A 12,927-nucleotide genomic window follows, 5' to 3' on the forward strand; every position below is an offset into this window, starting at 1 on the left:
GATTAATATAGATGTATTAATATATTGATATAGCATTGTTATTTATCAAAATTATACATAAGTTTCCAAATCGATATCATGTTCTGCGAATATTTTTTTCAATTTTGGATATTTTTTTGTTATTTCTTTTAACATTTTCTGTCGTTTTATACAAGTATCGCCCACAGATTTTGCAAAAAAAATGTTAACTGCGTCATTACCAGCACGTTCTTTCAATAAATTATATAAGCAAGGGCATGGAGGATCATGTCTTACGTCTTCATCACTAGAACACTGTGTCTCTATGTTGTGATAATTTTCTTTGATTTCCGCAAATGGCAATTCACTATTAGCTATTTCTTTTGCGTCCAACAAGTTTTCCTTTGGTTCCTTCTGAGACGGAACTCCAAAAATTGCTTCTACTCTTCTAAAATTTTCTTCTGAGAAATCAAAATAGGAGTTTAAATAAGGGAAATAATTTACCAATGTATTATCAGCACATTTTCTAACTGGACAATCAGGAAGCCGGTGAAAATTTTCAAACAAGAAAGATTCGTCAGAGCTCTCACTAGTGCTTGACTGCACAGATTGCACTTTGCTAGTTGTAGGAGACATTTCTGGTTGTGGTTCTACTGGTGTACGACATTTACATCTTTGGGAATCTAAAAATTTTTTAATCTCTTCGAATCCGTGACATTTTGCGTAAATAAATTGTCTTTGTAACCTGAAATACGGTAGATCCACATCTGCAGGTATAGTTTCCCTGCTACCATAAACTATTGGAGGCGTATCGGAGGTGTCTCCTTCAATGACAAATGGTTCTTTTGTACATATTTCATCGCTTGGACCTGATTGTTCAAATTTAAATACATTACTTTCCTCAACTAAAATTGAGCTTTGTGATCTATGAGATTCTTTTATATCATCAAGTTGTAATTGTACCAGTTTTTCTAACTGTAGTAAGAAAGTAGTTTGTTCTGGTAAAAGCTTAAGAGCAAAACTTATAAATTTCAGAAACAATTGCAAAACTTTCTTAATTTTTTCTTCCCAATCTCTGTTAATATCCAAAATACAGACATCTTTTTCTTTAAGCGATTGTAATAAATCCCTTTTTTGTTTGATTTTTTCTACAACTTCATTTATTTCTGCGCTATGATACTTTTCTAATATTATATTTTTAATTTTACATTTTTTCCGTTCCGTGCACAGAACATAAATTGAACTAGTCAGTCTTTCACATAAAATTTGCTTATAAAACATGTCAACTGCATTGTTTCGTTCTCTGAGTGCATAATTCGTTAGTTGATTTGACCGTTCATGTTCATTTCTTAAAAGAAGGGCGTAATACCGCTTGATTTTTTTTATTTCAGTAAAATATTTTTTATTTAAGGTATCTTCTAATTTTTTTCTTTCTTTGCGCAATTTCAAATGTATTTGATTGTTTAAGTGGCTAATTATGTTAGCATACACGCTGGATAGAACGGTCTCAACTTCTTTTTTTACGTTCTCTTCCAACTCTTTAAGAGAGCTTTCATAGAAATTTTCTATCTCCTTCGTCATTAATGCGCTTTTTGTTTTAAATATATTTTGATATTTTATTTTAACTTTTTTAACAATTTCTTCCTTTTCGTTCATTAGAACGAATTTCCAACAGTCATCATTTTCACGCAATAAGTTTTTTAGTGAAATAAGGAATTCCTCGTATTCTTTTTGTAATACGTCATTCCCAATGCTGATAATGCCTTCATGTGTTTTGCTTTTAATAATTTTCGAAGTAAAGGGCGGTTTCATTTGTATTATCCCAATAAGCAAATCGCTTGGTGATGTCCATATTCCTTCATCTGAGTCGCTTTGCTTCGGGACTTCGACCTTTTGCTTTTGTTCAGTTTTTTCAACACTTGGCTTCACTTTTTTGTCATATTTAATATAAATATCTGCATAGGTGCTACCTATAATATCATTACCATTGGTAGTGTTAATAATGTCGTACTCCATTGTGAGATTAAAAATAAATAATTACGAAATAATGATAAAATATTGGTTCCAAAATATAGTAGCGCTATAGAGAAATGGTTGTCATTTTTGACATAAAGAGAGTAGGCATAATTAAGTAAGGAGGTAATTTTTAAAAAGAATTTATGTCCGTAAAGCCGGCTATACACTTTTGTTTTAACCTTAATAGTCGCACAGTACAGTTTAGCTGTCCTAATGTCTCATTACTGCAAGCCTCTGCAAGCAATGTATACTAAAGTTATGCTTATATTTAGTATCAACGATATTCAAATTGCTTTATTTCCTCAATGAGCTGTCCCTACTCTCAATGGCAATTGAAATAATAGCGTCAACTAAATTTCGCCCCGAGGAAATGAACTAATTTATTTGGAACACTTACTCTAAATTTCAAATGGGAATATCTTTGAATTTAGTTTGCAGACCGATCATCCGTAGTTGTATACAAATATTCATAAGAAAAATTGGGTTAATAAAAACAAAATTCTTATCAAAAATTTATTACTTATACTACAACATTAATACAAATTAATAAAACAGGCAATATAGTATATTTTGATTCATATATCTACTATAAATATATGTATTTACATAATTTACGTGAATTCGATTATTTAATATTTTCTGCCTCTTCGAACGTGTCGGGAATTTTTCTACCCCGTGTTTCTGGTTGGGTTAATATCAGAAAAGCTGTCAATACAGCCATAGTGCCGAACATAACGGACGGTATCCCCGACCAGTACACCATGAGAGGCGGCGTGAGAGGCGCAACAACTGATCCTATCCTGCCCATCATCGAAGAAAAACCCAAAAATGAATGCCGATGCCTCGTAGGATATAACTCGGTAGTGAACAAATACAATGATGTGAACACAACACCTGTGCAATATTTTCCCAGTAAGTATAAAAATAGAGATATACCATATAATGATTTTGGAGTAAAAGCAAAAGCGAAACAACAAATACCACACAAAAAATAGCCACTAAATAAAGTTACTTTACGACCTACCCTGTCTAAAACGAGCACCGCAGTCCAATAGCCGGGAATTTCAATAAGACTAACTAAAATGTAGTTTAAATACATATTTCCGGATAAACTAACAGCGTTAATTGAAAGACCGTAATAAATGAATGTTGTTGTGATCCAATACACAGGCGTTGTACAACATCGTTGCAACATTACTCGGGACTTAAGAACACGATACACCAGATTTCTTTCGCCGGTATTTGATTTATTTTGTTTAGGTATGGCCGTTAAAAGGAAATTTAAATGTGATTCTTGTATTTCCTTTTTGTTTAATTTGGCCGCACGCAACAATGTTGCTTTAGCTTCCTCCGTTTTGTTTTTACTAAGCAGCCACCTGTGACTCTCCATAAGTATCCAATAATAAGATATAAGAATAAATACAGGCGCAAATAAAACTAAAGATAAATTTCGCCATTCAAGCACGGCCGATGCGATCAATCCTAACAAAGCTTGACCGAGCGCAAACGTCGATGACATTGTTGCACTTGTGTAAATTCTGAATCTCGGGCCAACAATTTCTGTGGCTAATATGTAACCGGCGCTGTATAAACCTCCTCCGATAGCCGTATGCATAAATTGTAGCGTCGCATACATTGCGTAGTTTACTGAAAAAGCTCGAATACAGCCAACGAGAGCAACATTAAAACCAAAAAATACCACTGAAATTCTTCTTCCAAAAACATCAGATATAAATCCTGCTAAAGGAAGAGCGATCATCGCACCCATACTGTTTAAAGTGCCGGCGAGAGCACGAAGCCATTCCTGACATTCCAATCCAAAATCATATACAACTGTGTTTGTTCTTTCGTATACGTAACTCTCGCAACTAATGATGTTGCTCCTATCAAAAAGATTTGCAGGACAAGTGCCGTTTAAAAGTGATTCAGGAATCTGTGTTGTGTTCGCATATCTGGAGCAATCATCGAAACCAGTAGCAGTCTCCGGTATAACGTTTAGAATCCAATTTGGTGCGTATTCCTGTTGTCTATCATCACATATTGGTACTGCGCATCGATGGGGAAGCCTGCCAGCTGTAAATATATAGTCACCAGCCATAAATCCAGAGAATATAGCAGGTAATAGAACCAATAAAATATTTCTAAATTGGTATAGTCCGAATTCACCCAACTCTTGGTTGAGAACTCTTTCGAATTCGATTTTTTGTTCATTCTCATCTGGTACCATTTTTCTGGTTGTTAATTAAAGTTTATTAATGAGAATTTTGCGCAATGAGCGCCGTGTTAAGAACCAGCTCTAGATTTTACTCTTTACTCTGTTACAAATTTGATGCAGCTGAAAAGACAAAAATAAACAATTTTAAAAAGAACAACGAAAATGAGTAAAACACTTACGATAAACGTGTCTTTAATGTCAGTTTCTTTTAAATATCATCTAAAAAATGAACTGATTTTATAGTACGAATAACAATCAATAAATATTTATGTTTCCGTTTCTTATTTGTAGGTTCTATAACGAACTGTACATTTCTTAAAAATTATGCATGTAAAAATAATTACCCATATTATAATGTTTATTTTGTTCACTTCAAACTAAAGTGCAACTTTAACACGATCACTTAACTTTGAACGTTTTATTTAAGAAATATTTCATATTGAAATACGAAACTTTTATATTAATTAAATGTAAAATAAAAATATGTTTCAAAGGAATGTAATCGTCTGTATATTCAAATAAAGACTATCAATAGACTCGTGTGAGGCAGATCTTTTCACTAGATGTTGTTATCTCGATATGCAACATTTTATTCGTTGATACTAGTTTTTATAAATATTCGGCTTATCGCAATAATCTCTTTTAACATTTAGGGCAATTAATTTAGAAGAAAATTCGATTCATTTTACTAGTATATTATATGATTGTTATCTTTAAATTAAAAAACTCATGTTATATTTAGCAATTATATAGTATGAAGTAAGAATGGATCTATTATATTATTATAATATTGTAATTTTCTATTTTAAATTGTACCAAAAACCGCAAGGTACAAAGTATAATTGCAGATCATTCGATTTTTATCTGCAGTGATAAGAGATAACAGAATTCCTTGGTATTGTTAGCACCTACTTTTGACTGTATACTGTGTTAATAGTAATAAACGCTGTTGTTGTTTTTTAAATTTATTTTATAAGAAAAAGATCACGTAAAAGTTATTTACGTCCAAAATTATCGTTAAATGTGTGTTACACGTGTTTTGAAAGGCTGAAAACTCAGATATTGAGAAGTTTAGCCTTCTGCAAAATTACAGCTTATAAATAATTGTGTAGAGAATTGTATATTTTTAATGTAAAGTACAGTATTATTTTTACTTTTAATTACTTAAATAAAATATTTATAATCGTGTCAGCATTATGATCGTTAATGTTAAAGGCGCTAATAATTTAATCTTTTCAAACGTTTCCTGTATTAATATAATCTTTATGACGATGATGACAACACAATTGTTGCTTAGACTTGTCTGTTAGTAGAACTAAAACAAGTCTGAATTTCCCCTTCGCGAAAATTTTAATGGATGTTTGTTAAAAGGTATCTTGCGAACTACTATTTTTTCCGTGTTAGTTAAATAATAAAATAAAAATATTATTGTCAATTCAAACTGTGTATTCGTGTGAGCGCCATCTGTACGACAATTTGAATACTATGTTTAACGGTTTATTAAACCAGTTTTATGAAATAACCGATAGGTGACATGAAATTATTAAAAGTTCCGATTCTAATAACCAATCTCTACCCATTTTAATTTATCTTTTATAATTTCTATTGTAAAACATAAATTCTAAATAAAAGTTATAAAACTTGTTATAAAAGTTAAAAAAAACTTTGAGAAGTTACTACTAAAATTTTGTACGACTTTTATTAGGCATAATCTTGATTTAAAATAAACTATATTTAATTTTTAAAAAACTTTACGAAGACAATTTGATAAAATAAAATATTGGTGAAAGCAATCAAACAAAACTTTCGCGTTGGAATGCCTAAGTTTACAAACATGATGCTCGGCGTTTCATAATATTAGGTTTAGCGTCAGTTCTCGGGCTGTCACAACTGCTCGGCTTGTGTAAATTTAACTGTGTTTATGAACGAAGTATTTGGTTTATTTAAGATAATACGAAAAATATAGTACATTTATGTACAAAACGTCGTCGGTGGCTCAGGACTCAAGCACTTGACTTGCAATCTGCAGGTCCTCGGTTGGAATCCCGAAATGTACCAATGTGTTTTTCGATTTCCGATTTACATATGTACATTTAACCGACGTTCTTACGGTAAAGGAAAATATCGAGATGCAACCTGCACACATAACCCGCACTTGGCTAGCGTGGTTGACTATGGCCTGATCACCCTTTACTTAGGTTGGGCTCCGAGCCCATCGGTGGGGACGTTTAGTGAGCTGATGATGATGATGCACAAAACTTTATAAAGAGGAAATGATAAAATCTAAAATTGGTTTAATATATATTCTAATTTAATTATATCTTCAACGTACTTATAACGTAAGTTATATTTTTGAGTTTATAATATTGATTTAAATAAACTCTTTTGCAATACCACGATCAAATCAATCAACGTCTAACACAACAAATTGTAGTAAAAGCATTATAAAGTTAAGAGTGCAACTTATTTGTAGCTTACGTATGCGAAGTTAGAATTCAATGCAGCAACTACATAGAGGAATTTAGCATTTGTCCGATGCGACTCGGACTTACAAACAGAATTTAAAATTTATTTATACCTCGGCCCGAGAAAACTCGTATGTACTCTAATAAGCTTATTTGTTTAACAAAAAGAAGTAGTCCAGTTTGATCTGATTATCTAAGAATGCAACAAAATTTTGTATTACTAGTAATATTTTACAAACTTTCTTCTTATAATTGGTAGATACCGATGTACATTATGAAGAGATTTAATAATATATAGTAAAACCTTTTCTAAATAGACTTTTTATCTGCTTGTGACACATTTGCTCGCTTATTTTTCCAGCAACTTGTCCCGCGTAAGCATGAAATATTACATCAAGTGACAACACTATTCGGAGCTAAGGATTCCTGTGATATTTTATGCACACTTCTGATACAAGTAATTTTACTATACATGGGTGTAAGCATGTTTATTATCAATATAAGTTATTAATCTAAATTAGTATATAATTGCCGTTTTAAGAGTTGTCGTACGTCGACTAAAACTATATTTTTTCGTTTACAACAAACGTCTTAATTATTGTAACCAGCCAGATATTATCGGAAAGCTAAAATTTGTTCATATTATAAGATAAAGGTGCAGACCAAAGAAGCCATAAATGTAAAAGTAGCTAAGCCGAGAAGGTTTCGAGGACTCATTTTGTTTTATCGTGGTTTCACACACTTCTTTCCGCTTAACCTATCACTTTAACTTTCACTGTTATATTAAAACAAATAATTTACCTACATTAAAAAGTCATACTTGTGTACTAGCCTTTAGTGGATTTTAAGAAAATATTAATTAAAAAGATAGCAACATAAGGATTCAATTTAAACGAAGGCACGAACATCGCAAATTGTTCGGTGTACCTTCGCGGTTTCTCACTAAACTATACTCATTTGTTCTTGTTTGTACTCATGTATTTGTTTATGTGAGTTTTGGCATAGTACAACCTTAAGAAAGAGAGTAATCTCATGGTGCATCTTTCGGGCTGCGGTCGACATAGCATGTGGATAGTATTTTGCTAAAGTAGTAAAATTTTGTTCTCTGTAAGTATACAACGGCTTATAAAGTTAGTAAATGATCTCAATTACTTATGTATGTATATGCGGCAAATATAAAACACATTAAATTAAGTTCTTAGAATTATTCATATGTAAAGTGTTGTCACTAGTATAATGTTTATGCCTTTCTAAATATTTACTAAAATAATAAAAAAAATATTGTGAAATTACTAACGTAATAAATCTTTTAACATTAACGTTTGCTCTGTAATTTTTCTATGTACTGTACATTTATACGAAATAAACCGTTACCTAAGAATTATGGACGGGTATATTGGGCGGTAAGGTAAATTTACACAACTCTTGTAACAGCCTAAGTCGTCAGAGCCGCAGCGCCATATGACTCCTCACGCCTGTCTTAATGTCAAAATACACCACACATAATCTTAAATTCGTGAATACAGCGAGACGATTTCACTATAAGAGATGCTAAATAACCTCAATGTATCCTTCTAAAGACGAATTAATTTTAATATCAACTTCATAAAATTTTGTTCACTAGACACGTACATTATATGTGGGGCGACTAATGTCTTAAGTATGTAAAAGACGGCATCATCTTAACTTCAAAAGTCCACTTTTCAAAGTCGATTTTGTAACTATCTATTAGATTTTCTTTGATTATTAATAAGAGCTATTTGCAATGAACAAAGTAATATTTTTACTGGATTCGTAAAACAATTGGATTTCGTATTAAAAGAGTTAACAAGCGGAGCAATATAACAAAAGAACATCAACAATTAGGTGAAACTAAAGGCAATAAATTGTTAACAGGGCGTAGCGCGGCGCGACGACAACAGGGGAATTACAATGTGTCAGGCTTTGCCAGGTGCTACAGAGAATTGGTTCACGCGGCGTCAATCATTCCCACTGAGATTGATAGCGGATTCACACTATTCAATTTTCAAAACGCTTCCAAACGTATTTCACGAATCATTTTGCCTTAAACTTGATTCACAATTAAACTTAACACCAATTTAGTACTTCATTCATTACTTACTAAGATTTACATTTAGTAAAGCGTTATTCGAAAATTAACAACTGATCAGTTAAAGAATTATTATTTATGAATATTTGAAAGAGAAGTTAGAAAAGTGTCGAAAAAAATTTAACGCATATTGTCATGGACTGCTTGAAATTAATGATAAATTCAACTTACTCCACAAAATTATTGTAGACTTATTTAGAATAATGTATAGCCAAAATTTATTGAGATTAATAAAGTGAAGAGTATATTTGGCACTAAGGTAAATTTCCAGCAGTCCCGTAACAAGGTATTATCTCGTCACATATCTCGTCTCGAGGTAATGTGCCCACGTGACTTATGCTTCACATTCCTTACTTCATTATTAAAGTACTGGAAACTCGGATGTTGAAATTAATTTTGAAAGGCGTACGTTTTCATAGTATAATCAATTTATGAATTCAACTTTATCAATCAATTACAATTTTACCACTATTTAATCATTTACTTGTTAACTTATTAAAAATATATCGACGGGTCTGAAACTATACGGTACCAAGATCGAAATAAGTGAAATAAGCCGTAATCTTTGATTAGTGTCGATTAAGTTTTATTCAATAATGCATAATTTTTATATTTAAAATAAGATGTTGCAAATATTTTACAATATTTTATCTATACAGATATGTTACACATACTGATGTAATGTCAACTGATTGTTTGGGCCAAAAGTAAAACAATAATTTGTTACTGTAAACGACCCGCCTTAATTCAGTAACATATTTTAGTTGATGACAAGCTGTCGCCCTGATAAAGGTCAATTTGAAGAGGGTCCCCGTAAGATATGAATTAAATTATTAGCTGACACGTGACTTGTCCGACTTGTTTCGTGTCTCGTTTTGACTTTAAACATCGCCACAAAGGTTTTGTACAATGGATTGTACAGAGTGGCTACAACTTTAAATGTTATGGATAGGTACCACAATAAAGATCACTTTAACGACTAAATTATGTGTATAATTACCATTATTTCGAAAAATTTTGACCAAGAGAGATCAGTTGATTTTGTATCTTCTCTAACGTAGTTATCAATATGATTTTATTTTAACAACATACACATATAAATATAACAACGAATTAAAAAAACAAAACTTAATAAGTAGTAGCCTATGTTACTACGACTATGTTCTACATCTATGCCAAATTTCAGCGAAGTCCAAGCAAACATTAGAGATATCTTCTGACAAATATCCATCCATCCGTTTATCCATACATTCAAACATTCGTATTTATAATATTTGTAAGATTTACTTTTAAATGCCATTAATAAATAGTCCAAATAATTCTACAACATTTTTAATAACAAGTGTTTTAATGTAACACAACAAAAGTCAAACTAATGATGAGTAAAAAGTATTTTAATAATGAATTCTTTGTAGTCGGCACGCAGTTAAAATCGTCGTCTTCCTTTTAATTAACGATGTCGTAAAACATGTCGCATTTAAATGGGAACAAGCTCGGCTACGTGAAACGTTCATTCATTAACATACTTTTTGTTATAGTGCTTAACTATTTGTGTTTCATTTCTGTAAATATTATTATTATTGGAAAAGTTTTTAATTTATTGCTTTTTAGGATAAGAAAGATCAATATAAAACATTGTTCACATAGGAAACACAGAGATTAAAATAAATTATTTTCTTGTATTTTTTTTTGTAGGAAAATTTAAACCAAACTGCAGAAATAACAGTTCAAGAGACCAGTGGGGGGACTGGTTTACACCAATTTCATAAACCATAAATCCGAGAAAACTCTTTGCTTATGACAAATATAAAAATATATATGAAAATTCATTATAGATTTAGCTTATTCTTATTACCATAAAATATTTTTAAAAACGTAAATTAGCTATTTATAATTTTTTTAAAAGGCAAACGGCAATGATAAGTATTTAACTAACTAAATGCACAGCTTTTAAATAATACACTACAACAAGCTATTTAATGAAAGTATTGTTTTGCGCTAGTTTTATAACTTTGGAAAACTTCTAGAGGAGTGTAGACTTAAATTAAGGTTTAAATAAAATAAAGTAATGCTCATTTCATTGTAAGACGAATGAAGAAAAAATAAAAACGATAAAATTAGTTTTAAAATTCGCATTAACGTCAATTATTTTCGAAGTCAACTGTAAAAAGTTAGTAAGTATTCAAATAAGTGGGATGACAAAATGTTTCTGACCAACTATTAATGGAAACTCAGGGTCATGTTATCTTCGCACCAAAATAGCTTCCGTAAACGATGATTTGTATCAGATTTGTCATAACAATAAGATGTTCCAAGCTTCACAAAAAAAGTTTACAATCGGAAACTCCAAGTGTATATCATTTATCGTCTTAAATTCAATCTGAATATATTTGGTTAATGTAAACTAGAAATCATTAACGTTCACTATCTCAGTAGCGATATATTTAACAGGGCAATGCAAACAATGTTTCAAGCTGTACAGAGTATAGTGCAGTTGGGCAGTGAGACAGAATGAGATTCCGAGCAAGCATTGAAGCTGCAACATTTCGGTGTAGCATTGCTTTACTATTGTATATTCTATACACGTAGCACCCGACGTGGATTGTTGTGCCAAGCGCCGTTCATCGTAATCGTTCTAATGTTGTTATACTTAATTATATTAACAATGCATCTAAATGTGTTCCTGAATACATCTATCGCATATTAGAACACTAGAGCAATACGATAAATCAAATACTCAAGATGAAAATAGCATTTTATAATCTTACCTAGAAGACAATAGTAATAGAATTTCCATAGTAAACTAACACAAAACACACGAACAAATGTCATATTTTTGGGTTATAAACGTGAAATCACTGACCTATGGACGGTATGTTTACTTTTATAACCACCGTGGCTCTGCTGTAGACTTTGGCACGGCACGAAGACTGTTTTGGCGCATCTCTAAGCATGTCTAGATTGTTTTATTTTATACATTGGAAGTATAAATTCATATATTGGCAGGAAATATCTTCTGTATTCAACAAAAAACGCGACACTGAGGCATCTAGTACATTTTCTTTTCTGACGTCAAATGTGTCTTAATCTGTTTCATGTAGCGAATGATGAATATGTTCTCGAATTCATTTTACCTTTTATTTTATAATGATGCTTTGTACTTTTAACCTAATACAAAATTACCGTATACAAAAGCAGACGTCGAAATATTTTAATAATACATTCTTTGTAAAGTCGTCGCCCTGTTAACTGTACCGTGAAACATGTCATTATCAAAGGGTAGAGAGCTGTACCAACTCGAACGATAATTAACATACATTTTGGGTAGCGGATTACGATTTAAAAATAAACTTAAAATGGTTATAAAATAATATTATAAGAATAATCTTTTTATATATAATAATATTTTTTTTACTTTGAATATTTTTTTATAATTTAATTAGGATACTTTAAGATTAAAAAAATCAAGAAATAAAAACAAACATCCTTTCAATTCATGCAACGCGTCATAGAATGTAAAGTCTAGCTTTAAGCTTGAAATGCAGTATTTATCTAAGTGAATAGCCCATGACAATGTTTTCCTCCATTTTTTGTAGTAATAAAAATAACAAAAACCTATCTGCCCAAAACAACGTGAAATCATTTGACTGCATAAATTAGTGTCATTTTAAAGATAAAACCACTGAAACATTGTTAAGGTCAATGAACTTGCTTAAAGTATTTTCACCTGCAGTTAAGAACGCAATAGGCTCCACGAACACTTGCAAGGGCTCATTTTACTTCTGACAATGACACATATTACAAGACAGTTAATTAAACTAAAACTGTTGATTGTTATCTTGGTGAAATTATTCACGTTTAATTCGATGTAATATTAGTAACTTCAAGGAAAAAATGGTAAATATGGACAAATATTTCATTAAGAGTTTTTAAAACATAAATTTTGTAGGTGGACGATAGCTTATGATAATGAACTACCAAAGTACGTTGGTGCTGCGCGCACAAGTTTGATAATAATTCAGGCTTCCTCAAAAGTAGTTGCATCGTACCTTATGCGAGAACTGGGACTTGCAACTGCAACTATTCGCATACAAGAACAATTATTTCTTCTTGAAATTTTCATTGAAAAATGTACATTTTTTATCTATTTTAAATGACGCCTA

At 31.3% G+C, this 12,927-nt stretch overlaps 2 protein-coding genes across 2 annotated transcripts; both read right to left on the reverse strand.

The window, feature by feature from the left end:
* Nucleotides 1-51: 51 nt before the first annotated feature.
* LOC106123218 (uncharacterized) lies at nt 52-2,046 on the reverse strand. The gene has a single exon (XM_013319450.1). The coding sequence runs from the start codon at nt 1,972-1,974 to the stop codon at nt 52-54; it is 1,923 nt and encodes a 640-aa protein (XP_013174904.1). The 5' UTR covers nt 1,975-2,046.
* A 528-nt stretch (nt 2,047-2,574) lies between these two features.
* Nucleotides 2,575-4,787, reverse strand: LOC106123433 (organic cation transporter protein). The gene is made up of 2 exons (XM_013319753.1): nt 4,534-4,787; nt 2,575-4,309 (listed from the first exon to the last, which is right to left on the reverse strand). Exon 2 carries the CDS (start codon nt 4,199-4,201, stop codon nt 2,600-2,602), a length of 1,602 nt encoding a protein of 533 aa, XP_013175207.1. The 5' UTR covers nt 4,202-4,309; nt 4,534-4,787; the 3' UTR covers nt 2,575-2,599.
* Nucleotides 4,788-12,927: the final 8,140 nt, after the last annotated feature.

This window comes from Papilio xuthus, unplaced genomic scaffold, assembly GCF_000836235.2.
Source record: "Papilio xuthus unplaced genomic scaffold, Pxut_1.1 DF826115.1, whole genome shotgun sequence".
In the NCBI taxonomy this organism is placed as follows: domain Eukaryota; kingdom Metazoa; phylum Arthropoda; class Insecta; order Lepidoptera; family Papilionidae; genus Papilio; species Papilio xuthus.

Excerpts from the sequence above, each read along its gene's own strand:
- LOC106123218 (XM_013319450.1), bottom strand. The coding sequence starts at position 1,974 with ATGGAGTACGACATTATTAACACTACCAATGGTAATGATATTATAGGT.
- LOC106123433 (XM_013319753.1), bottom strand. The coding sequence starts at position 4,201 with ATGGTACCAGATGAGAATGAACAAAAAATCGAATTCGAAAGAGTTCTC.